Raw genomic sequence first — 27,531 nt, 5'->3', positions numbered from 1 at the left:
GGTTGGTCTTTCAGTGGCTGGTGACGTTTCAGTGCCCTGTGCGATGAGGAGGCACTCATTTATCCTAAACTTTTGCTTTAAAATGCCGTAACTGTCACATGTCAGTACCTAAGGCCAATAACTAAATTGCTTGTAGACTGTTAAGAGTCATACCCTTAGAAGGTATAGCAGTTTTTTCTAGGTTCTCCAATCTCACAAGTTTTGTGCAGCACACTAGAGGTACTGGCTTCGTGGTCTTTCTTGGAGTGAAAATGAGGTGAAAGGATAGTTGAATGTTTACTTCTATTTATCCACCGTACAGGGCCACTTCCACAAAAAGAGTAATGATTGAATGGAAATGTGCAGGTAACGGGATGAATTGAGTGTTGACAGGTTGGTTAACGAGATATAGCGATCGAATTTTTTCCCTTTCTCTATGAGACAAAGCGGTTGTTACTGTTGTCGAGCTGACACCACCTATTGCTATTCTTTCTTGGGAATTTGTGAAATAGAGTGCTGTACAGTAAATAAGCTTTCTTTTTTTTTTGTGTCGATTTCAAAGAAAAGATGTGAAAATGCAGCTTTTTGATGAAACACCCACACCCCACAATTTAACGCCTGTTTGTGTTACAGATATTCAAGTGCCGCTCACAGTGAAGAAACTCAGGCAGGAGCAGGGACTGTCCGGGCGCTTGCGCAAACTTTCCATTGCCAAATTCAATAGCAGCGGTGAGTACGTTGAGTACAACTGCTGCGCTGCATATTCCTGCCGGAACCTGGAGATGCAGCGTTAGTTTTGTGCAGAATTGATTGGCAAGGTCTATTGAATGTCTTCCTACCGGTAAGAAAAGGCGGACAGTTTTAAGAAAGTCATTTTCCTGTTTTTGTCAGCACACTTGTTTGCCTGGCGAGCTCGTTCATTCTCGCATTTGTGTCTTTGTAGCCCAAGGTGTTGGTAATTTTGTTCGTAAACCCTCTGAAGTGCTTACCATCTACGGACTTGAGAAATATGAAGAGTAACACTGATATGATTTTTGAACAGAATATAGTGGCAAAACACAATTGTTAAGCACAAAACTGTCAATAATGCAAACTGTTCAAGGTGATAAGTAGCTCTTAAAAATCAGTGGGCTGAATTTGCATCCACAAATCACTGAGGATTGTCGCTTAAAACATTAGCTAAGTGTTCTTTTGCTTGTCGCTTAGGGCTGTACAGTCATGCTGCAAAGTTGTCAATTTCAACATCGCCGCACATTCTCCTGAATGTGGCAAATGAAAGTATACTGTTGCCGTCAAATTAAACTTGAACAGCGGCAAGCACTTGTAGTGGGATAGTGGACACGGTCCAGGTATCACCATGGACAGTTGCGCATGTGGGCAGCGCTGCCAAACCTCATGCATCTACCGGCCAGTGGTGATGACTGGAAACACGCATTGCAAATGCTTGCCTCAGTTCTGCTTTCATTTGATGCTGATATCGAACCCTCAAGCTGTGTTAGACAGAAATACTGATGAGTAATCTGTCTTCCAAAAGCTTGACTGTGCAGTGTAGGTTCTTGCTGAGCGTGTTGATGCATGTTTATTCTCGGAATCGTGCATGCAAATGGACAGAGGAAAACAAAATTGCACAGAAAATTTCAACTTCTGTGTACACTGCGCAACGATGCCCAGCACTGCAAATTTGTAAGCTTGCAGGACAGTAAATGAAGAGGCCCTGCTACACTTTTTAAGCACGGTCAAAAAACGCTGCTGATCGGTAGTCGAGGCTCTTGAGGACACGCAAGCGAAATATTATTATACTATAATTATATCATTATAGTTTCAGTTTATTCAGCAATATTTTTCAGCAACCATGTTAAAGTACAGTGATTCAGTGTTTTCACACAATGGCAATGGTCAACACAAAACAAAATGTCAATCAGATTAAAAAGTGAAAAAGATGCAGGGACAGGAATTGAAAGCTGCTAAAAAGCACCTTGACGGGATTCCTGACCCAGAGCAGATTGGCCGCAGACTCGTGGTGATGTAAAAAAAAAAAAAAGAAATAAAATACAAGCAAGTAAAACAGAAAATGTACAAGAACGCATAACACAAGCAAGTAAAATATCAACAAATTTAGCAGCAAACTTCAACTGCAGACATTATGTAAAATCGCAAACACTGAAAGAATGCGGCATAATATGGGAGAACAAAGTGAGAAGGAATACAAAAGAACATACTTTATATATATAAGAAACACTACCTTGAAACAGTGCATAACCAAAACAAAAATACATGAAACAGTTCATGTTTGTACATGTGCATATGAAAAGGCAAAAATACACTTCTATTCAAACGAATTATCAAATTGAATATGATACTATAAAAAATACATTGTGAAGATGAACTCGAGATTAATTGATCAAATTCCCAGGCTCTCTGGGGTTGCTAATTAAATATTCTTTACACTGCTTGTTTGTCAGCGTATCAGGCGTAATGCCTTTGTTGTTTAGGTGATTCAGAAAGTTTGGCATGATATACTTAAGACTTTTAAAACCGTAATTCGTTTGCGAAAACGGTATTTGCCATGTGTCTCTTTTCCTTATGTTGTAAGGTGTTGCGGGTGACTCCTTGAGCTGACACAGTGTTAAAAAATTGGTTTTACTATTCAAACCATGTTTGTATTTAGCAAAGAGATTGAAATTGTACAGTTGTTCTACTTGGGGCACGTTATATGTTGTAAATAATGTTGATGTATGAGCATCGTATGGAACACCTGCAATATGTCGTATTGCTTTCTTCTGCAGCCTGATCAATTTTAATTTGTTGTTTTGCGTGATGTTTCCCCAGACGAGGGTACAGTAATTGATGTGCGAGTGAAATAAAGCATTATAAATGAGGAGTTTAACTTTTGGAGAAACTATATCTCGGAATTTCGAAAGCACTCCACATGCCTTGGCAAGCTTTTTGGCAACATCATACACATGCGGATCCCAGTTTAAGTCTTCACAGAAAGTGACCCCCAATATTTTAATGTCTTATAAATATTATATATATATTATAAATATTATATATATATATTATATATAGTGTAACGAAAGGACACAAAAGTGCTGTGTTTAGGTACGATTTGTGGCTAAAAGGACTTAAAAGCGCCGAGGAACGTCAAACCGAAACTGAAGAAGACGAGCGGAGGGCAGGTGGCACGAAGGCGATAACAAGAAATGAAAAAGAAGAGGAGAAGAAGAAGGAACGTGCGAAAGCGAGCTCGAGCGTGGAGGCCACGAAGGCAGACGAAGCAGTGCGCCGCTCGAGAGGACGAGTTCCTGGGAGCGTTCCTGAGCCGGACGTGGGACCCGTACGTGTTGGCCAGGTCGAGCTCCGGCGTGTTCGTTCGGTGTCGAGTCCGCCTGCTTGTACAAGGTGCAAGGACGGGGCCTGCTGAACGGCTCCTGCCTGGGTGCAGTGGCCGGGAGCAGGTTCGTGGGCGAGGCCTACCGGGCGTGGTCCTCGTGAGCTGGGGCCTGACCCTGAACCTCAGGAGTTGCGACGCTGACTGCTGGCCGCGACGTCTGACTAAACGGCGCTGCACACGGTAGCGCATCCGTGTGCCGTCAGCCGTTCCAGCCGCTCTAACCGTGCCACCTTTGCCCTTGCGCACGTCGACGATCGCATCATGTCGGGGCGACGGGGACCCAAACTGTGAGGCAGCGTTTTCCTCTTGCGAACTGAGAACTCTACGCGCTGGACTCTGAGTAAGCGTGGCCGCGAGCTCTCTGCATAATAGAGGTCTGACTCTCGTACATGTTGCGTGACGCTTGGCGTGTAGGGTTGGACATATAGTTTTATTTTCACCTGCCACTTCGTTCTCTAGTGTACAATATAACGCTTCTTTTGTTCGCATCCATTGTTGATGTTAATTCTTTTTCGTCCGCTATCAACAAACATAGTGACGAATGTCCTTAACCATCACAATTTCTGGCGTCCGCGAGACAGGACTAAGCTCTCGCCTCACATCTGAGAGCCTCACGTTGTTTGTGTGTGGCGGACGAAGATGGACGACAAGAGAAAGCTAGTTGAGCTAGGGAAGGAGATAGGGCTGAGTGGTGAGGCTTTGCTGGCATGGGTGAGCGCTCAGGAAAAAGAAATGAGGGACCAGAGAGCAAAAGATCGAGAGGAGGCACGGCTAGCAGCACAGGTGGAGCATGAGCGTGAAATAGTTCGCATGGAGGCTGAAAGGCTCCTGCTCGAGGAGCGACGTCGTGTCGCAGAAGCGCAGCGGCCGAGCACGAGTTCTGCGGACGATAGTATGAGTGGTGGTCAGAGTTTTCGCAGCCCACACAAAATGATTCCGCCCTACAATGAGAGTAGGGACGAACTGGATGTGTACATCCAGAGATTTGAGAGGGTTGCCATGAGCCAAGGCTGGCCAACCGACAAGTGGGCCCTGTCACTGAGCTTGTGTCTAACGGGAGAAGCCTTGACCAAGGTAGGACGGATGTCTGCAGAAGACTCTACGGACTACGCAAAGCTCAAGCAGACGCTCCTCCTGCGGTTCCGTTATACAGAGGAGGGATACCGCACGAAGTTTAGGGATGCCCGGCCCGAGAATACTGAGACAGGTCGACAGTTCGCGAGACGTCTCTGTGGATACTTCGACCATTGGCAGGAGCTGGCGAAGACTCCCAAAACTTATGATGCACTGCGAGACAAGATGGTGTCCGAGCAATTCCTCAAGCGGTGCGACGAGAAGTTGGCTGTCTTCCTGAAGGAGCGAGGATGTCATAACCTGGACACGTTGGCAACGACGGCTGATCAATATTTGGAAGCTCAGGGAATTGTGAATCTCGCTAGAGGAAAAGGCGAAAAGGGGAAACCGATGGCTACAGCTAAAGTTGACACTGTCAGCGGAAGCAAAGGAAAACCGCTTTGTTTTCTGTGCAACAAGCCGGGTCATCGAGCTTCCGATTGCTGGACAAAGTCTCGAGCACCCAAGTCGACGTCGTGCTGGATCTGTAAGAAGTCAGGGCACAGATCCGATAGTTGTCCCTCAAGCTCAGGAAAACGTAGAGAGGCATCATGTTCCGTCTTGGGATACCAGAAAGTGCAGCATGGGGAATCAATGGAAGGTGCGCCTGACAATCAGGATGAGAAACATTGTCATGACATGTGTGATGGGACCCAAAGCAACGCAACTTGCGACAACGGGTCAAAACAAATGCCAACTGTAAAGGGCTATCTCGAAGGGAAGCGGGTTACCCTATTGCGGGATACCGGTTGCAATACAGTAGTGGTGAAACGATCGCTAGTTCCTGACTGCAACTTGACTGGCAGCACCCGTACCATTCGCTTATTGGACCGATCTGCAAAAGTCTTACCAGAAGCAGAGGTGTACATAGATTCTCCGTTTTTCAGAGGTCAGGTGCTTGCTGTTTGTATGGAGAATTCATTGTATGAAGTCGTGCTTGGCAACATTGCGGGTGTACTATCAGCTGCCCGACCAGCCCCGAAGCAGCCAGCAGGACGTCCAAAATTAGCACAGATTCACCGTGATCCAGTATGCACTGAAGAAGAACCTGAAGATGCAACCTCATCAGATAGAAGACGACAAGATGACATGTCGGCGGCTGCAGGAAAAGAAAGGAAAAAGCCCAGTGAACTGATTGTTCCTCGGATCCAACCCCTGGATATCAGCCGGGAAGCGCTAAAGAATTTACAGCACGCAGATCCCAAGCTGGAAACCTGCTTCGCCGCATTGGGAAAGATCATATCTAAGAAGCCAGCAGTCACTAAGTTTGTGCTGGTACGCGACATTCTTTTCCGGCGCCACCGCACGGCAGAAAGGCGAGACTTGGAGCAACTTGTAGTACCCAAGGATCTTCGGAACACCGTAATGAAGATGGCTCATGAAGGCCTTCTGTCTGGTCACCAAGGGCAAAGAAGGACAACAGACCGTGTCCTTACAGAGTTTTATTGGCCGGGTGTACGGGCTGATGTGATACGGTTCGTGAAGTCGTGCGACGTATGTCAGAGGAGCGTGCCTAAACACCTCGTCGGACGAGTTCCATTGGGAAATATGCCTATCATAGACATACCTTTTCAGCGGGTCGCCATCGATATTATTGGCCCGCTGTCACCAACGTCATCCAAGGGCAACAAGTATGTCTTAACGATGGTAGACTTCGTTACGCGTTACCCGGATGCGGTGGCACTACCGAGCATCGAGACAGAGCGCATAGCGGAAGCACTAGTAGAGATGTTCTCCCGCGTTGGAGTGCCCCGTGAGATAGTGAGCGACCGTGGAAAGTCGTTCACCTCGAGTCTCATGCAAGAACTCGGTCGGCTACTTTCATTTCATCAGCTACCCACAACGCCTTATCACCCCATGGCCAACGGACTTGTGGAGAGATTTAATGGCACTCTCAAACAAATGGTTCGCCGCATGTGTCAAGAACGGCCGCAACATTGGGACAGATACTTGGCTCCCCTGCTCTTTGCATACCATGAAGTTCCCCAGACGAACCTTGGATTCGCGCCGTTCGATCTCCTCTACGGCAGATTTGTACATGGCCCAATGTCGATTCTTAAGGAACTGTGGACAGGGGCCAACATCGATCCTGAAACGAAAACAACATACGAGTATGTTATAGATCTCCAGGAGCGACTGCAAGACACCTGCAAGGTAGCACACGAAGAACTCCTGAAGGCGAAAATGACACAGAAGAAATATTACGATAGGAAAGCAAGAGTTCGACAACTATCACCTGGAGACAAAGTATTGCTGTTGCTACCATCAGATAAGAATAAATTGATCTTGACATGGAAGGGACCCTTCACAGTGCTTGAAAAACGCAGTGACTATGACTACGAGCTAGATCTCGGAACACGGAGAAGTCTTTTTCACATTAACCTTCTCAAGAAATACCACAAAAGGAAGCCTATTGCTTACTGAGTATGACTTTGTGGTTGAGTACATTAAGGGCTTCGACAACATAGGTGCCGACTACCTCAGCCGCATTTGACTTCTCCGCTGGTTAGCGTTTAGTGGTGGCACAGTTTCTTTTCATGTTAATTCACCCTTTCCCTAACGGAATGAACTTCTGTAAATAATGTTTTTTTTTGCTATGTTTTCGCTTTTGGTTACTCCACCTCGCGCGCTTGTGAAAAGTTGTTTTCCCCCTAAACAACTTTCTTGAGCAGGGGGATATTTGTAACGAAAGGACACAAAAGTGCTGTGTTTAGGTACGATTTGTGGCTAAAAGGACTTGAAAGCGCCGAGGAACGTCAAACCGAAACTGAAGAAGACGAGCGGAGGGCAGGTGGCACGAAGGCGATAACAAGAAATGAAAAAGAAGAGGAGAAGAAGAAGGAATGTGCGAAAGCGAGCTCGAGCGTGGAGGCCACGAAGGCAGACGAAGCAGTGCGCCGCTCGAGAGGACGAGTTCCTGGGAGCGTTCCTGAGCCGGACGTGGGACCCGTACGTGTCGGCCAGGTCGAGCTCCGGCGTGTTCGTTTGGGGTCGAGTCCGCCTGCCTGTACAAGGTGCAAGGACGGGGCCTGCTGAATGGCTCCTGCCTGGGTGCAGTGGCCGGGAGCAGGTTCGTGGGCGAGGCCTACCGGGCGTGGTCCTCGTGAGCCGGGGCCTGACCCTGAACCTCAGGAGTTGCGACGCTGACTGCTGGCCGCGACGTCTGACTGAACGGCGCTGCACACGGTAGCGCATTCGTGTGCCGTCAGCCGTTCCAGCCGCTCTAACCGTGCCACCTTTGCCCTCGCGCACGTCGACGATCGCATCATGTCGGGGCAACGGGGACCCAAACTGTGAGGCAGCGTTTTCCTCTTGCGAACTGAGAACTCTACGCGCTGTACTCGGAGTAAGCGTGGCCGCGAGCTCTCTGCATAATAGAGGTCTGACTCTCGCACATGTTGCGTGACGCTTGGCGTGTAGGGTTGGACATATAGTTTTATTTTCACCTGCCACTTCGTTCTCTAGTGTACAATATAACGCTTCTTTTGTTCGCATCCATTGTTGATGTTAATTCTTTTTCGTCCGCTATCAACAAACATAGTGACGAACGTCCTTAACCATCACATATAGCTATGTATTAATTATTATTATAATTATTGTACATTATTATATTATATTATTTATTATGTTATATTTTATATTCCAGGCAGCACGCAGCCTCGAATTTGCAGTAAATTTTTACTACCGGCTGAAAATTGCTTTCTCTTCTCTCGACAAAGGACGCTACAAGCTGAAAAATCACTCACCACAGCCATTGTGTCAGCCATTGGCTGATTTGAGCATAGCGCGTTCGGTCATTACGGAGGTCGTGACTTGTCCACTTGTGCGCACGTGATTGCACTTGAAGGCGGGCGTATTCTAAGGAAAAAAAAACAAGAGCAAGAGAAAAAAAGTGTTCAAGGACACGAAAAGTGTGTGGCGTATTTTTTTTTCTCATGCCGTCCCTCCATGCTTAGCTTCCAGCGCTTTCATCGGGGCGAGAGAAGAGAGAATGCAATTGCAGAGTGTGATAAATCTTTGCGAATTCCACTCATACTGGACGAATTCTAAAAATTTTTGCGGCCGTAAATTCTTGTGGCATTAAGCTCCTTTAGTGAGTTCATCCCACGGCTACTTGAAAAAGTGTTGCAGGGCACCTTTAAAGTGTAAAAAAACAATGTTCATCAGGCTTAAGTGGTCAAGTTTGCCTCAGCTATTTGTGTCAACTTTTCACAGTTACGAACCATCTGTGTTCCTTACGTTCGCATGTTGGCGACCCGTCATGCTCGCAGGTGACTACCTCAATTCCAAGGGTTCTCTCGAGTTCAGAAGGGACGACCGCCCGAGATGATTGGGGTTCGAAAGGGAACTGCCTTGGTACTGAGGCAATCTCGCTGCACGGAGGAGACATCCGCGCCTGAGCACGCATGTGTTTTTGCTACTGAGCGGGATAATTTACATTGTACGACGAAGCATAGAGTCAGGCGTGCCATCTTGCAGCTTACTCGTGCTCAATGCATGGCACATTGCCGGGATCCCTGCCACAGAACACTCTTCAGTATTTTGTGGCCATTTGATAGAGGGACCGTATGAGGGTGCTGTCACACAGCAGCGATAGAAGTTTGAGTGGACTCGTTTAACAGTGATTTAGTGCTCCCCCTCTCAGCACCGCAATCCAAACGCACTGCACTTCTCCTTTACTGTGGATTGCCTGCTGTTGATATACTTGTTCACTTGTGAGAAGCTTAGCCATTTATAGATCTGCTTTAACATTCTACATTACAGTTTATCTACATGCTATAATGTTAAACATAGCTGCAGAAATGGGCTGCTACCAGTGTTGAAAACAGTGGCGTGTTATCTAGCTCCTCACTTCAGGCAGCCTTTGTATATGTTGTAAAGAATGTACAAAAAGGTTCAATGCGGCTTAGAAAACGCACAAAGGTGGCTATAGATAGTCGTTGTGGCGACAGATGCCACCTAGGTTGAGAAAACGCTACATTTGAACGATCTGCAAAATTCGGAGCCCTCCACTACGGCGTCTCTCATAATCAAATGGTGGTTTTGGGACGTTAAACCCCACAAATCAATCAACGATCTGCAAATAGGTTTTGGCCACTGTTTCACGAGTTTGCTCGAGGTCGCAGCACATGGTGCAGGTCCTAATGTAACATATTGTACCCACGGGACAAGACTAGAGGCGAGCTGCAAAATGGCACGCCTGTCGTTACGGAATAATGTTGGCTATGAAAAAAGCCGCAAACATTTATCGAACGAAGTGGTGATATATATGTATATTCCTGAGAACCACCTGTTCCGCACTGTATCCCCCACCAACACCCAAAGAGGGCTTCTTTGCAATGTCCTGATACTTTTTCCATTGTTACGCTGTCTTTCGTTTTTTATACCGTGGCTTTGCCGATATAAAATGGTGTATCTGCAAGCCACATCAGTATTATATAGCAGGAAGCTTTGATTCATATTTCGATGCTTTTGTCGTGTTAACTCGGTCCTTGCAATAGCCAAGAGAGGCGGAGAAGATGTCAGACCGATAAGACGGCCGCCGCGCTTGCTACGTGTCGCGAGTACTACATACGGAACATTTTCCTATTGTATGCTGCCGCGTCCCGGCTCATCTCGCATGCACTATGTGTCGGTAACTATTATGTAAATTACTAAAGAATGGTGCACTTTTATAAGAATTTATTTTATGTTATGTTGTTGCCACTTACGCTTTAAGATGTCTGTATTCTTGGTATGGATATGATCTTGTTTCGAAAAGAGAGTCATCATATGCCTAGTGCGCCCTTGCAACGCCGTGCACTTTGTAATCTTGAGGTGAAACACAACAACGTTCATAGCCGGTGCTGTTTGTCATTTCCAAGGAGACTGTGGCTGACTGTATGTTTTTTTTTTTAATGCTAGCAGAAAGTATTAATTGACATCTCTAACCATGCATTATCCAACAGACTCTCTGTCAATCATCGCCCTCCCGCTTTCCCAAGTGGGTCAGTGTTGATCATTTCCTGGCAGTTATGTTTGGTAATCAAGATACGCATCGTATAGCGTAGGAGTCTTCGTTTCAGAGTGCATTGCATTGACTCCTGATCTACGTTGATTTTAGGTGCCTCATCAAGTGGTGAAGAGTGAAAATAATGTTAGGTAAAACGGTCTGACAGATTTCAGAGCTTAGCCTTTTATATGGATACATTTCACCAGGCCTTGCAAGGAATGGGATTTATCGCAAGAGCTGTGTCTAATTTGTGGCCTGTTGTTCAATGCTTATAACTTATAGTGAAGATTATGTTTTTCAGTGTTAAAACAGTTTGGGCCTTCTGCGCTTGCTTTAATTCCTCTTTGGATACAGTGACCTATAGATAAATAGCCTCTGCGTTAATCCAGGTCGTGACGCACAGCAGCTGACAAAGTGCATATGTCTGAAGGCCACAGTCGGAGGTAATACCTACAGTTAAACCCTGCTTATACATTCATCACTTACATGCTTCTTCATGTTGAACGTTCTTGGTATCCACTTCGAGCCACAAATCTACAGACACCACTGTATTAGAATCCCCTTTTCGCGTGTTGTTCCCGCAACATTTCTGCTTGCTTCATACATTGGGAACAGTTGTGCTGGATGTGCTGAGGAGGTGCACCTGTAAGCAAACATGTACGGATCATTGCTGTTTTTACACCTTTGCTGTCTGCTGTGGAGAGTATTTCTCTGTCAAATTTTGTTAGAGTTAATGATTTTGACAAGCGATTCCGCCAGAGCAATGCCCTCGACAGCAGACCGCTGTCGTCTAGAAGGCATAGATTTCAGCTCACGCACTTGTGGTCCGCATACCTTTGCTCACTGGTTTACGTGCCTTAGTGAGTTCTGCAGTCTGGATTGCCACAACGCCTTCGAATGCTCGAAAAGGGACAGGCTCTGGTATCGTTGTGAAACAAATGCCACACTTCCATCAAGGACTTTTTTAAGACATAAACTGGTGATTCAATTCTTCGGAGGTAGGGCTGTGTGAAATGTGTCCACTGTGTTATTTTGCGTTAATTTTACCCTCGACTTTACCCACATGTTCTTGTCACACGTTTCTGAACTATTGCACTTCTGTTTTTTCCAGAGTCTCGTGAACAACTTATTTGTATGATGTTGTACTATAGTTGAAAAAAGTAAAATTTTGAAGCTTTTGTTCTTCATGTGCATTTAACTGCAGCCAGTTTGCTTACAGTGCTGCTAACTTTGCCTAATAGTTTGCCATCATATCCACAAAAATGTGTTTCGCTACACAAAGCAAACACTTCGTCATCCACAGTATTGAGCATGCATAAGTATGTTTCAAAACATTGATGTTTCTAACTGCACCATGTCCTCGTACACATTCTCTTTTTTCTTCAAACGATCAACGTCGATGTTTGTATATGTTTATTCTCTCCCCACCAACATAAACAAGACGATACAACGTACAAGAAAAAAAAAAGACTCCTGGCGCATACGCCGTCGGAACATTTGTTTGGGCAACAAGCCAGATGGCCGTGTAAATAACAATCGCGGCCACTGGCACAATGACACAGATATGTTCCCTTGTGGAATGTCATATATGTACAGTTTTTGTGACCGTTATTGAAATAAAAGATACGGTGAAATATGCCAAAGAAAATGGTGAGCATTGTGTGATGTGGAAACTTGGCGTAGACACCATAAGATGATTTCATTTTTTTTCTTCAATACGACACTATTTTTTTAACTTGCAGAACAAGCGGGTCAAAGTTTTCAAATAACATAGGAATGATTTCTTCAGAAACATACAACTTTATCCTCACAAAGCATTTGATTAACTATGTGCTCATTAACTATTACACTCAAATCATATTGTATTAAAGTTGCAGCTTACGTAAAAAGAAGTTTGTTATATCCGAAAATTTGTTATAAAGGTTCATTTCTAACGCTTAATTTATTGCAATAACACTTAATTTAATGCAACACTTTTTTCATTTACTATGTTATGACCAATATTCCAATGCATCTGGGTTTCTTACATCGAGGTTTGAGTGTACTTCATTGGCTGTGTGTTTATTACAGCCATTGAATTTTTGATGACTATTTCATACGAAACAAAAAATGTACGTATTTGTCATATAAAAGATCCTTAATGTTGGCATATAGAGACAATAAAAACAAAAACGTTAGTTTCTTAAGTAATATCTATATACCCAGTGACCACGATTTCCCCATGAGTAAAAAAACAATGCGCTAAGTACAGTGCAATAAATGCAACCATCATTTAACAAGTATACCATGGTAGAATGGCAGTGATGAGCATGCAAATATCTCAGTTATAAAATAAAATTCACTACATATGGCACGAAAAATAATACATTGCAAGCGATTTCATGAGACAACATTGTGACGATGGGTGATGCTGACGAATGAGCACATGGTTTGGCACAGTTTAACGTTACAGAGTAACAACAATTTGTAAAAAAACTGCTCAGACTACTCAAAATGAGAGTCTGCACCATACTCAACAAGCACACATTAAAGCCATACCACGTTTTGCCAAGCTCCAATCAAGCAGTCAGAGTAAACAATTTGCACATTAAAAAAAAAACTAACCATACACATCCACATACACAAAAAGCCCTACACTTAAAACCGTCTACGCTGACAGTTTTTCGGTAATACCGTTTCTTGAAGTAATTATAACACCCCCAATAAAGGGTTAATAGCATAAGGTCGTCTACAGCTTGCGGTGGTGTGAAAATTTTGGCGATTTTTCTGCCTCGTAGACCATACTGTTGTGCAATAGTGATTAGGCTTCACGTACCACTATAAGCTCACAATTGCTGGCATCGCATGAAGCATGCACGAGAATGTCCGGGCACATAAACATGCATATAAAACAAAAAAACGAACACTTTACTTGTATATAGGTAAAGTATGTGAAAATTATACATGCAACACTCACACCCTCCACCAAATTAATTCAGAAATGGCACAAGTTTAAACACAAGATTGATTGATTGATATGGGGGGGGGGGGGGTGTAAAGTCCCCAAACCACCATATGATTATGAGATGCCGTAGTGGAGGGCTCAGCCCTCCGAAAATTTCGACCATCTGGAGTTTTTTAGCGTGCACCCAAGTATGAGCACACGGGCCTACAGCATTTCGGCGTCTATCTAAAATGCAGCCGTCGCAGTCAGGATTGGATCCCGCGACGTGCGGGCCAGCAGCCGAGTACCTTAGCCACTAGACCACCGCGGTGGGGCTAATGACACAAGATTGTTTGAGCATATGTCATGGCAAAGTTTAAACCAAGGTATCCTATACACTTCGTGCATTCAAACTTGCATTCTTGGCCGACAACATACATCTTTTTGCATATTTATCCGAAGTTTCTAGAAGTAGGCCTGTAGTGCTTATTCTGCAAAACATAAAATTTAAATATACTTTTGCATTCGTGAATGGAAGAAACTGAAATAGAAGCAACAACGGAGAACGTTTACACTGCCTTGTTTTTTCGTTCTGCTGTTATCCTGGGTCTACCTTCACAAGTCGTGAACCGCTACCGTACCGTTCAACTTTCTGTTTAGGTTGGAATTCTTCCTGAAGGCCGAGATGGGTTGGCCCTCTAGATTCTCTATCATATGTATCTTAATAAGGTACACAAACAACTGTTGCAATGAGCTGATGTGACCCACAAGGAGTTGTTGCTGTCCTAAATGTTGACATTTGTCACAGCAGTCGGTAGTGTAAGCTAACATTAAATATTTAGTCTCACAATTTCTGGCAACACCGTGTCTAAATTGAGTTTTTAGATGCCTCAGGTGATTCATCTTCTGCGGACGTGCCAGAGGGTAACCATCGAAAGTGCCAGCTTGTACCAATCTTCCGCAAAGTATCCTGGTGGGCTCCAAAGGGCACCACTCACTTCCACGACGAACACACACGGAACTCTTGCAGCATCAGACCACACTCACAGTGTCCTGTTTGGCTATGGGCAAAACATAACACCAAAGTTGAAATAGCAAGGTGGCTTGATGCCGAACAGTCGACAACGGTTCCTTTCCACATTACCAGGAAGGTTATAACTGTCTGTGCAGCTGCAGACACATGCCGCCTGTGTAGAATTGGCTTGCCGACTCAACCATAGCAACCACTTCATGCTGGCTGCTATACTTAATCTGCATGAAGCAAATTAAAGTGCTCAGTTCTGCAAGCTATCGTATGGGAAATCACAGACACGGACTTCTTGTAACGAGCGGCACTTAACACTCATTTTAGTAGGAGCTAGCGTCGGAGATAAAACGTGCCGCTGGTGCGTCTTGCTATCTAAGAAGCGAATTTTTCGTAGAGTCGGACGGCACTTCCTTCACAAACGTGCCGGCCCCTACAGTCTGGAACACTGGCTTGCACTGCACCCACACGAATTCCTCCGGACAACTCTGAGGCAGGTCTTCGTCAGCGTACGTGGACACGTCCTGGATGGCGTCGGACCAGACTTTCAGGCCATCCTCCAGGTCATCATGCGGGCATGACGGAAGCGCGAGGTCGAGCGTTGTGAGATTGCCCTTAAGTGGCACGACAAAGCTGGGCTTGACATCCATGAGGTTCAGGACGACATCTTCCCTCCTGACGAGCAGAAACGTCGTCAACTTGGATGCTGTGGCAACCGCCTTGCGAGTCGATTCAACACGCAGAAAGGCCTCCAGGACGTCTAGCATGCATCGCCGGAAGCCCGCAGACGTTCCGCAGCTGCGGCAGCCGTGGCGGCGCTGCGGCACACGAATGAGGTAGCTCTCAACGGGCGACATCGCGGTGGCCCCAAACAGCAAGAGGACCTTAGTGACCTTCCGCTCGCGAATGAGGTCCTGAGCGACACTGAAGATGGCGTCCATGCCTTGGAGGCTAGTGATGGCCTTGCGTTGCTTGGCCAGCAGGAAAGGATCAACGGTCTGCAATAGATTTATACAAATTCATGGTGAACCATACTATCTTGTATAAAAAAAAGATAAATCAGTCTGTAAGACCTGTTTTCTTTTCCAAGAGAGGCATAGAGAATGTACTTCGTAGTTTTAACAGCAGAGCTGCTTAAGGCAGGTGTAAGGAATGATCTATGGATTAAAAAAAAAAAAAAAACAGGTATGCATCACAGAAAGCAAATATGTGCAAAGCAGCTCCTGTCCTTGTACAGCCATACATATTATGGTATAGTAAGGAGGCTGCAAAGGGAAGTGAGGGTGCAGATGAGTGATGCAGGGGGCGGAGAATAAAGGAGAGGCCATAGAAAGCGGGTAGTGCAGCTCTTGGCATACCATAGCCATGCTTAGTATAGTGCAGCAAGGGGATGGGAAGGGTATTTGCGGGTAAGTTTGAAGGTGAGAAAGAAGGAAAGGTGTATGGGAGAGAGCAAAGCATGGCCTAGCCATTAATGGTATAGTATTGTAAGCAAATCGGGCAGGGAAGTAAGTGCGACTTAGGCTTATGCGAATAACTAGGATGGTCGAGCGAACGAGTACAGAGTGAAAGAGAAAGAAAAAGATATAAAGATGGGGAAGAAAGACAGGAAAGAAATATAAGAAAACAAAGCAAGAAAGCGGTAGAGATAGCAAGATGGAGAGAGAGAGAACCCATTACATAACCACAGACAGCATATCAAGGAGTGGGAAGGGGTACTGACGGTGAAAAAGAGGGAATGCTACGAGCTCGTATGCTTTTCCTCGTCTTCGCTCTACTAGTGTGAAGCCTCGCCGCAACCCACACCGAAACACTTGCGGCGAGGGGAGCGGTGCGGACGGAGGGTCAGCGTTACGCAGGCTAGTCAGAGCTGCTTCGCATCGAAAAAAACAAAAGGAAAGGCCGGAACATATATCGGACTTCGCTAGTTGCTCGAAACAACACTAATACGAACTGACAAAAACCACGAAATTTTATGAATGCGCAAATGCGGAGGACTGGTGTAGCGGAACTTCGGTCGTACATCTGACGTAGTAGTACAGCTATAGTGGCTCCACTATGGTACAGCACCCGGTGGGCACGTGGCGCTAGTCGCGTCGTTACCATGACAACAAGTCCCGGGAAAGTCAGATGGTGGTCTGAAAGCGCGCGGCATATCGAAGGCACAACGTCGTCATCGAAGTGTGCCGCAAGTTCAACGCCCTAAGCGGACACTTGACCTGAAGAGCGAAATTAAAGAGGCGAAATATGAATAGATCTCTTATGAGTCTCGTTTGTTAATCAACACCTCAGGGTCAACTTAAGGCAGCATTTCCTGTTCTTTGGCGTGAAAACATGCAGCAATGTTTTTGAATCGGCGGCCACTAACCTTTTTTTGAGCGCTCTGACTTTGCGCAACGTCTTCGACGTGGCGTTTTAGGTCGTCGTACGGCATCGGTAGTTGCTCGCGCTCGTAGAGGACGTACTTGACGATTTCCACGATCAGTTTACCTATTTTGTCCGGTGATATTGTGCGAGTGAAGGTTACGTTTATATCCAGATGGTCGCGACCAGCGCCTGCTGGCTTCTTGTAGGCGGCCATGTTTGAAATGGACGCCCTCTTTCGTAACTCGTGGTTGTCATGGAAATTGCAGTGCTTGTTTTAGCGAGTGAGTGATGTATAATAAAAAAATGCTTCACTTATTTTAACGCAGCAAATTTTTTAACAGTTTTTGCATCATCCGGAATTCTGCCGTAAGGATTGAACGTAATTATTTTTGTTTGCTGCGGTCCAGCTACCAGGCAAGCGTCGTCTGCTACACGAGCTACACTTTGAGTTTACTATTTTACAGGGAATCGCTTAGCTCGGCCAAACAAGGTAGGGACAGACCACAGGCCGTCAAACCGAAGCTGGTCAGCAACGTGGCGTAGGCGTCCGGAATATGATTTACCGCCCACCATTACCACGAATTCTCTCTCTCCCTTTCAATGAACACCCTTTCGGGTGGCGGTAAAACCCGTTTTCTTCACTGGGTGCGCGTTCAGGCGCATTCCTTGAGCCTGTTGAGGGATAATGAACGTTCTCGAGACGGCGGCCAGCCGACAAGTTAAGCACGATCTTGTCTTTCAGGCAGCGCATATTGCAAGCTGTAAGCTGGCTGCATGCGTAGATCAGAGTTGCACGCGTCACCACAGAACCACGACGCGCGCTGACATCGGATAGTGCATTCCGTGCGGGTAGCTTTTCACTGTCGATGGCCTGTTATCGATCACTCGAACTCGCGTGACATTCCCTGAGCCGCTGGAGCTTCATTTATGTAACAACGTGACGAGCTATCTACCCACTTGGCGCTGACCACACCGCGCGGAATATTTACACAAAGAGTAGTTCAAAGCAGAACATCGTATTGCAATAAAAAAATCCAAAAACTAGCCTGAAAGTGCACTACTCGCCGTTTTTTGCGGCATCGCGTGACGATAATATAAACTAATATTATCTAAAGTTTTGTTTGAGTTTTTTTAAATTAATTTTTATATTCGTTTTTTAGTAACGCGCAAGTCCTTTTGTTTCTTAGTGTTCGTGAGTTCATGCGGCCAACTTCGAAGCAAAGTTTTTGGGGCCATAGAGTTTGTTAATTTTGAGATACTCTATGTTTGGGGCGTCACCACAGCACAGCGTCACGACAGAGGTACGTTTAGTTCGCGATAGGACCGCGTTATGGCGCCAGCGCCTCTGACAACGAGCGGTCGTTCGCATCGGTTGCCTCTCGCGTCGCCGTGAAGCACGCCGCGCGGATTCGCAGTGTTGAGTTGAAAGCGCCCTGGCGTCGCGCTCGCCGCTTTGTTGTTGGGAGTTGTGACGGCGCTGTGCTGTGTGCGGCCCGATGATGCTGGTGTCGACGCCGTGCGAGATTTGAACAAGGAGGCGCGTCGTGCCGTGGAAGTGTTTCTCGTTGAACGTCGCCGGCGGTGTTTAACATCGTCATGGATTTGAAACGTGGATTGACGACGGCGCCTCCGATCAGCGCGTGCCGCCCCACTGGTGAGTTCACTCTGTGTTGCTTGTCTACAGTGTTTTTTTTTTTTTTTTTTCTTTTTCACATTTGCCCCCTCCCCTCCTCCTCCCATCACGATGCGGATGCGTTTGTTGCCGGTGTTGTCTGGTTCGTACACTTTACGGAGTGTGTTACACTTAAACGAGATTTGTTTGGGTGAACGACGAAGCCGAAACGTCGCTCTCGACTTCTTTTGTCCGTTTCCTCGGCGGTGAAGGATTCCGGCACTTCGTTTGTAGCACGGCTTTCGGGTTTGATGCGATTTGATGCAACTTGGGACGAGGATGTACTTACAGATATGTTGCTTGTGTGGTGCGTGTGGTTCGTGGAATCTTTAATAATCGGAGAGCAAACTTTAAAGTAGCGACAGCTGATGGGTTTCTCTTTTTTCTCTCTTCCCCCCCCCCCCCCTCCCGGCTCCCCCTTTTTTTTTTTCGTGATTTAGTTTGGCACTTGTCGCCGGTACTTTGAGTTGAGCACATCTAGGGTTTGAACTTCTACAGGCGATTTCCTATTTCTTCGCACGAAGCGCGAAGGAAAGAAAGCACAATCGATTGCAAGTTCTGTCGCTTTCTCTGACCGTGAACTTGAAACGGGCCGACAGGCTTCCCCCGTGAACGGGCTCTTTTTTGTTTTTAGATATTTACTTTCGAAAAATGAATCTCCTGTTCGCAGTCTACGCATCTCTTATTTTCATTTAACTATTGCGTTCATTAAAAACTACGCGATGCCAGTCTAATAATTCTGGGTACGTGTAATTTAGGTACCTTTCTTAAACGTTGTCGTAAGGGTGAATACATGTAATATAGCCAACAAACAGTTGCAGCATCTTATCAAATTACTTATAAAACAATCGGCACGCTCTAATATGTACTTATCTGGTGAGCAAAGTTTCAGCTTTGATGGAGTGAATGTTTGACGTGTTTTCATGTATATGGATGAAGTCAAGTTTTATTATTAAAATACGTTGCAGGACTGTAACTGAAGGGGGGATTGAGGGGGTTCTGACACCCCGGGGCCAAAATATTTTAATGAACTGACTTTCCCGGTGATACTAATGTTTTTACACGCCTTCACCCCAACCACCAGTCGCCAAAGTTAGCCGTTCTACACATAAACACCCTTTGAAATTAATTTCCGGGTGCGACCCTTCGTGGTTACATCATTTGGACCGTTAGACCGTGTGGCTAGTTATCTGTTCAGTTTTGTTCACGATTATTGTGAACAAGGGTTTAGGAGAGGTGCTATTGATACGTCTGGAAAGAGGTATGCATTAACAATAATACTGCATGTTTTTAATATTTCGTTATCAATAAAAATTCGTAATAATTTAAATAGCTCCGTACAAATGAACTAAAAATACTGGAAGCATTAATATAAAAAAACGCACTACGAACAATAAAATGCAAGCAAAATAGGATTATGTAGCTATGGTAAAGATACAAAATCGTGATGCTAGGTTTAAATAACATGACAATGGGAAATATAATGTACCCGGTTTAATGTAAATCACAACATTTAAACGTTCGAAAAAAAAAAAGAGACCTTAGGCATTCTTACATAGTATAGTTTAGTACTAACACTGTCGATTTAAGGAATGTAGTTTGTAAGCTTAATTTTCAAGCTGCAAATTTTCACGTATGTGTATACCTCGTGTTCTGGTCCCTTTTTATCGTTTGTCTGAAAACATGCCAGCTAACGCACCAAGTTACATTTTATAAGTTGAACGATTTGTTTCCCTGAAGAACATATTTACTGGTTGTTTGTGCCTAGAACGAGCAGACTGCGTCTCGTGTACTCCAATCGCACGAGGCTTCTCAAACGGGTTGTTACCATATATTGCTCAAGGAATTACTTCCCGAAATAAGAGTTTCATTTGAACAGAGATGACAGGTGGCATGAGCTGTTTTATTTCTCTGATGTCGGCTAACCAATCTACAAACTTCATGCGTGTAGAACTGACCATATGAAGGTTAATTACCTAGTTTATGGTTAAAACCAAGGCAGGAGTGATCCACTCAGTATAGGTGGCGTGAGTAGCCCGTCCAGTCAAAAGGATTCAGATTTCTTTTTTTTTTTTTCATCCATCATCTGTTCAAACAGTAGTTCGTGGCTTGCTCAATAAGTATTGTTGGTGCTTTACGTCCATAAATCGCCATATTGTTATCAGGGACGCCGCCGTGGTGGAGGGGTCTGGAAACTTCTCCTACCTGGGGTTCTCTAACGTGTACACTCAAATTAAACGTGCTTCTATCACAACTGCGGCTATTAATGGCTACCGCGGTAGGGATGCCTGACGCTCCCGTGTTTATATGCACACACACACCATATGAGGTGAATGGAGGGATGACCGCCGGCGTAGCTCAGTGTTGGAGCATCGGACGCGTTATTCGAATGTCACAGCCAAGGAAGTTAAAGGAAAATTAGTAAGCCTCCATCGTGGTCGCAGCCTTCGGTTTTTTTTCGATGGCAAGGTATCTCTTCGTCCACTTCCTTCACAGTTACATTACAAATGCTTCTGGTAACATCCCCTATACTTCCCTTGGCATCACTGTCTGTTGCTTCTCATCAATATTGTGTATAGCGAAGAAAAAGAGCCCTTGAATTTACACTTCTTTTCCTCCTTATAAGATTAAGAAGTCTGCGCGTACTAACGATGGTGCCGTAAGCACAGCGCTAGCTGGGTTAATTGACCGAACACGAAAGAGGCGCTCCGCCCTTGAAAATGTGATGATTATTATGATGATTTTGGTGCGCGTTTCCATTTCGTTCCTCTACCTCGTTAGACGATAATCGCCATGAAGCAAATAGCGAATTAAAAAATTTAATAATTTTTTAATCAAGGACGAATTAAATTACTCCAATATGAATCATTAACATGAATCAAAATGGACTCGTCTGAATTCAGTGCTTCGCTGAGAGCCTGCGTTCACCTCGGTGGCAGCCGTTCTGTCAGTGACTCTCTTTCTTTTCTTTCTCATTTATTTGTTTATTTATTTATCGAATTCCGGCTGTGGTGGCTGCATTTCCGATGGAGGCCGAAATGCTGTAGGTCCGTGTGCTCAGATTGGGGTGCACGTTAGCGAATCTCCAGGTGGTCGAAAGTTCCAGAGCCCTCCACTATGGCGTATCTCATAATCATATGGTGGTTTTGGGACGTTAAACCCTACATATCATATTTATTTATTTATTTATTTTTTTCATTTGCGTTCCTTCACTCCTCTTGACCTGACGATAGTTATAGCGCGAGAACAAAACGACGACACAGAGACAAGAAGGACACGAGCGCTGACTTCCAACTCCTGTTCGTGTCCTTCTTGTCTCTGTGCCGTCGTTTTTTTCTATAACCATCGTCATGCCATACCAACCAGCCCAAGCTGCCACACTCCTCTTGACCGCCCGACACGGAGGAATTCAACACGAGGAATTTATTAGTGGCGCCTCCTGCAGGAGCGGGCCACAAATCACACCTCGCAGATGAGCGACCGCGGGGGCTCAGTGCGTCGAGCCGTAAAGATTGTGAGCCAGCCGCCTTGTAATGCGCTCCCGATGTCGGCCTTACTGCCCTTTCTTGTGCGCATGCGCCGTGCAGAGATAAGCCCTAGAGATAAGCGCTCCCCCCCTTCAGCGCACGCGTTCTCTTTCTTTCATTTTTTTTACCCCTCTCTTCTTCCCTAGCACAATCTAGAAAATTTCGTTTGCAGTGTGCACCAGCTGTGAACGTCCCTGTGTATCTTGCCCTTCTCACTTTTCTCTCTCGCTCTCTTGTTTGCCTCGGTGGATCAGTGGCTATGGTGCTCGGGCCTGCTGGCCCGAAGGTTGTGGGATCGATCTCCGCCACTGCGCGATCGTCTTTAGATGGAGGCGAAATGACAGAAGCTAGTGTACTGTGCGATGTAATTGCACATTAAGGAACACCAGACTGTCGGACATTTGCGGAGCCCTTACACTGAAGTGCCTCTAATAATCATATCGTAGTTATGAGACGTTAAATAACCCCAAGTATTATTATTATCTGTCTTGTTCCTCTTCATATGAAGTGAAAATGTCATTCCTCGCATATTTCTGCTGTTTCCCTTATGTGCATATGGCGCCAGGATTGGTTTCTTGTTAACCTTAGCCATGATCCGTGTTAGCTAGATACCAGGACACGGCATGCGCGCCTTGTCTTGTAGGATAGAGGCAGAAAGTTGCGTGGGCTGACGGCGTGAAGATGTTTGCTCGGACAGAACGCGGCCGCAGCGCCCCGCCGCGGTGGTCTAGTGGCTAAGGTACTCGGCTGCTCACCCGCAGGTCGCGGGATCGAGTCCCGGCTGAGGCGGCTGCATTTCCGATGAAGGCGGAAATGTTGTACGCCCGTGTGCTCAGACTTAGGTGCACGTTTTAAAGAACACCCAGGTGGTCGAAATCTCTGGAGCCCTACACTACGGCGTCTCTCGTAATCATATGGTGGTTTTGGCACGTTCAACCCCACAAATCAATCAATCAATGGGGCCGCAGCAAGCAGAGTACCGGGTTGCTTGGCGAAACACGGGAGAGGCATCTGCCCTGCATCCAACGCAGTCAGGGTAATCATGATTTCGACTATGAATACACGACCTTCTTAAAAGACGGAACATCGCGCTGCTGTGCCGAAGGGAGTCACTTTCTTAGTGTATAGCAGCAAACAACGTGAACAAACGGGGCACAGACAGGATAGGGCACTGGTATACTGCGACAGTCCAGTGTGCCCGGTTTTGTTCACGCAGAGCTCACACTGTCGTCTATCTTTCCCCTTTTTGACTGCATAGCATCTTTTTTCACGCTCAAACTAAGCTGCGCTACAGCAATATCATTTTATTATGCACCGACTCGTCCAGTCTGCAGTATACTTGCCCGTTTTGTTGTTCGCGACAGTCCATTTGTGCCCTGTTTTGTTGTTGGCGCTGTTCTTTGCAATCGATCCGTACCACTGTTCCAAGCTTGAACTCTTCTAATATATGTACATTACAGTCGTGCCGATTTAGAATGTCTAATTTGTCGGTCCTTATAAGGACTTCCTTCAAGTTTGCCGTTGTTGGTGCTTAATCGAGAACTTAGCTCTCCAAAACTTATTTCCAAATGGCATGATGGTGTTGATGGTGGTAGGAGTTGCATTATTTGCTTGAATTCCGCCAGCATTCGGTCGTCTGATCCGCGAGACTGGGCGTCTCGGTGCTATAGTTCTTTCAGCATCAAGAAAGCCGGGGGACAGGTTGATAAGTTCACCTGCGCACTCGCTACAAACACCTGCGCCGACGCCGCCCCTCTCGTCCTGGAAAGGAAACGACCGCGCGGAGGTGTTGATACTCCACGAGCGGAAGGTGTGGTAGGCCAGCACCTTACTGTTCAACGCGCTAGCACTAATAGCGTAGAACATCCTACGGTCCGCATGTTTCCGGCCGCTCTGCAGAAGCCCCCCCCCCCCCCCCCCCCACCACTTTTTTTATTGCTTGACATGTCGTTCTTTGCGTAATGTCCGATTCATAAAAAAACAACAACAACAGAGAAGTGCACTTTACCGGGTATTTATTCAATTGCAAACTTGGGAGTGTCAGTCATCGCCGCTCGTAACTATGGCCGTGAGTGTGGAACACTCGATTTTTGCCTGTTGGTGTCATGTTGGTGTCAAACAAAGCCGAAACACAGCAATAAACGAAGCCATAAGTGCGATTCGCCGCCCGCAAGTACGAAGGTTATCCGTGTACTACCCGCCATTTCTATGGTCGCTCAACAATTTTAGCGCCATAGTGCCCTCTAGGTAATTTTATTTATTTATTTAAATAAGTAAGTAATAATAAACTTCAGGAAACTCTATGGGTAGCATGTGGCCTGCGTCACTCTTCCGTGTTAAACGCCACGAAGCAAAGCAACTTCGCCTCCGTTAGTCACTACATGTGTGGTGATGCGAGGGCTCTGCAATATATTGTATGCGGCATAACTCGTATACACCGCCCGCACGTGCATTGTCGTGTCGTGCGGCGCGCCTTCTTGGAATGCCAGCTCGTGGTTCGCTTAAAGGGAAACTAAGAAAAGAAAAACGATTTTTCGCGTATTGTAAAGTACAGCTTCACAGTCCTCTTACCAGAGGGGAGGTTTGGGTAGCGGGAAAACGTTAGAAAAGAAAATGTGGATGGAGACGTCACCCTGAAATCCCCGATCCAAACACCGTGACGTCATAGATTCTGAAGGCGTCTACTGGATCATGCTTAGTTTCGGATTGGTGAAAAATGAAGTACATGGCCATCAGTGGATGCCGTAGACCTAACACATCAAGTCTCGGATAGCCCATGTCGCGAAATTACGAAAAAAAATTATTTCGAAATTTTCAACGTCTCGCGTGGAGGTCTGGGCGAGAAATTTTGAATTGAAACTCAATCCTTGATTTCTCTGCTAATTACGAATTTTTATGATCGTGAAATATACTGTCATTGTTTCACTTTAGTGATACTAAAAAAAGAAAAGACATCTTTCCACTGCAACCTCTCAAAGCAGGAAACCGGGCGGAGAAATTATCCGCAAATCTCTCTTAAAAAGGGCAGCGCAAAAATACGGGAAAAAGAAAGACAGTAGAGACAAAGAGCGCTGAGCCCGCTTCCGCTTGATGCAGTAGGACACAATCCTGGATTTGCACGTGGTTTCCGCAATGAGGTTGACTCATGCAATGGCAGGATCCGGGCGAAAAATCCAGGATTGTGTCCTACTGCATGCATCAAGCGGAAGCAAATTCAGCACTCTTTGCCTCAACTGTCTTTCTTTTCCCCGCGTTTTCGCGCTGCCCCCTTCTAAGTGAGTACTATGAACCAGCTAGCCCAAACCAAAAGTAGTTTCTTTTCCGCGTGGTTTTGCGCCGCCCCTTCTATTTGAGTAATATGAACCAACTAGCCCAAACCAAAGTACTTCTCCGCAAATCTAGCTGGGCTAGATGCGCAAATAACCTAGGACAACCTCCTTCTTCTCATCCCGGCTGCGGCGGCTGCATTTCCGATGGAGGCGGAAATGTAGGCCCGTGTGCTCAGATTTGGGTGCACGTTAAAAAAAACCAGGTGGTCAAAATTTCCGGAGCCCTCCACTACGGCGTCTCTGATAATCATATGGTGGTTTTGGGACGTTAAACCCCACATATCAATCAACCTCCTTCTCCTCATACAATCCGGAAAAAAAATAATTTCACGGCTTATCCACCATATTGGACAATGCCCTTTCGTGGGTGTGAACCGAGTTTTCGCCCGAGTCCTGTGTACAAAGAGCGCCAACAGCGGCATCGGTAACCATAACAACAACCTTCCCTTCCGTCTTGTATACCCATCGCGACGTCCATCTGTGTATACGGCGACTCCAGAAGCTGTTTCTTCGTCTGCATCCAGCCGGAAAGACATCGCATCCGAAGCCCATGCTGGTATCTTTCGGGAATCGCGATTCCCTTCCGCCACGCTCCGTCGGGCGAGGCTGTCCAACGAAAACGGCGCAGGCGTGGTCGTTCTACCGTAACGGACCTCGCAGTGCTGCGCTTACGCTATCCCCCCCCCCCCCCCCTTACTTTTTTTGCACTCGCTCTGCCTGTCCTGTAAAACGCCAAGAAAGTAAAACTTGAAGCCAGAGAGCTTGTCGCATCGATTGTTTCGTTCTTTACCGCTCATCCGTGAATGGCCTTACTGCCTGCAGAGAAAGTGTTTTTTGAACTCATTTCCATCACCTATACGGGGTCACATTTGTATACCTCAAATGTGCTTAAAGAGGCGCCGATGAGTACGGTTTCATCCTGTTAAGAGATCTTTAGCCATTGGCTGGCCCCTCTCCGCTAATGTCCTGCATTAAAATTATCTGGAATGTGTCAACTAAAACTAAAACGATTATATAGAGCAGTATAGCTTTTCGCTAGCATATTATTTTCTAGAGCCGCTTTATTAGGTTTCTGAGGAGAGGAGGATGGAAAGATGCCCATAAAGACAGCTTGTTGTCCTATAGCTCCAAACAGTTAAGGCGCTGCGCCGTGCTCTCTACCGGGCTGCAGAAATTCTTCATCTCTAACCTCCTCCTCCTCCTCCTTCCTCTTCTACTACTACTACTACTACTACTACTACTACTACTACTACTACTACTACTACTACTAACCACTACCACCACTACAGTGTCTAGAAATATACTGCGGTGGCTCAACAAACAGAAAGTAAGGAAAGCTCTCCGTATTTCTCGCGCGGCAAATTGTATCGAGAATCAGCGCGGGAACACGAAACGAGAGGGATATATGCGAAGCACCTCGCTAACTTAGTTATGTACAGTTAGGAAGTAAGGGAAATGTCCTAGGGGCTCGTTTTTTTTTCTGTGTTGCACACAACTTATGAAACCGGCAGACAATTAAGCTAAGGCCTGTGTATGGCGGACATCATTTGATGCTTCTTAGCTCTATTTGAATGACTCGCACCGAAATTGAAAACAAAGTGGGTGGAAAATCACGCTATACTACGTTCGAATTACGCTATTCGAAGATTGTGGGTTCGGATTCTGCCGATGGTATGGGCGATAATTCGCCCATTTTACTGCCTCTCACCTTGAATGAGAATCATCATACGACTATTAAGAAACCAGAAATAACGTCCCCTATATGCCTTCCTCGGCTTAGTTCTTTGTCGTTTTCATGAGTTTTATGCAGTTGAAATACGAACGAGTTCGGGTTGACCAAAACGCTTCCCTTCGTTTCCCACCAGCGTCGGCACGATTTCGGTTCGCACGCTTAATTCTAGCCCTTAACCATTCCTTGCGGCCGCGTAATTAGCGGTCAGATATGGTGCTCTCCAGTTGTCGTTCGCGAAACCCATTCCGCTTCTCGGCATCTCGTTCGCGTTTAATTTGTCCATGACTGTTTGTGTCTCCGTGCAGCGTCGCATTTGCGGGCGTTGCACCTGCATGCACCCGGCTTGTTCACTTTCTGCACGGGAACATGAAGACGATGATGACTTTGCAGGAGAGAGAGAGAGAGAAGGGGGAGGGGGAGGTGCTGTCTGGTACACTTGCATAACTGTTAAGAACAGGCGGCAGGAACGGGAGAGAGTG

At 45.9% G+C, this 27,531-nt stretch overlaps 3 protein-coding genes across 8 annotated transcripts in view; 2 read left to right on the top strand and 1 right to left on the bottom strand.

Moving 5' to 3' along the window:
• Positions 1-12,126, top strand: part of LOC119167187 (FERM domain-containing protein 8 Bili) — a 99,585-nt gene extending 87,459 nt beyond the window's left edge. For all 6 annotated transcript variants that reach the window (XM_075866954.1, XM_075866959.1, XM_075866958.1 and 3 more), the window contains 2 exons: positions 613-708; positions 8,758-12,126. In XM_075866954.1, coding sequence (XP_075723069.1) covers positions 613-708; positions 8,758-8,816 — 155 coding nt within the window. In that variant the 3' untranslated portion in view covers positions 8,817-12,126. The remainder of the gene's footprint in view (positions 1-612; positions 709-8,757) is intronic.
• LOC119168345 (uncharacterized) lies at positions 11,875-17,540 on the bottom strand. Its single transcript, XM_037419749.2, has 2 exons — positions 16,794-17,540; positions 11,875-15,423 (listed from the first exon to the last, which is right to left on the bottom strand). The coding sequence occupies exons 1-2, from the start codon at positions 17,004-17,006 to the stop codon at positions 14,797-14,799; spliced, it is 840 nt and encodes a 279-aa protein (XP_037275646.2). The 5' UTR covers positions 17,007-17,540; the 3' UTR covers positions 11,875-14,796.
• Positions 17,541-18,225: 685 nt separating this feature from the next.
• LOC119167189 (inactive tyrosine-protein kinase 7) overlaps positions 18,226-27,531 on the top strand; it is a 189,322-nt gene continuing 180,016 nt past the window's right edge. The window contains exon 1 of the mRNA XM_037418626.2: positions 18,226-18,446. Within this exon, the coding sequence (XP_037274523.2) occupies positions 18,389-18,446 (58 nt within the window). The 5' untranslated portion in view covers positions 18,226-18,388. The remainder of the gene's footprint in view (positions 18,447-27,531) is intronic.

This window comes from Rhipicephalus microplus, chromosome 6 (genome assembly GCF_043290135.1).
Source record: "Rhipicephalus microplus isolate Deutch F79 chromosome 6, USDA_Rmic, whole genome shotgun sequence".
Taxonomy (NCBI): domain Eukaryota; kingdom Metazoa; phylum Arthropoda; class Arachnida; order Ixodida; family Ixodidae; genus Rhipicephalus; species Rhipicephalus microplus.
The sequence above is the reverse complement of the archived record's forward strand: the minus strand, read 5'-3'. Positions and strand labels throughout refer to the sequence as shown.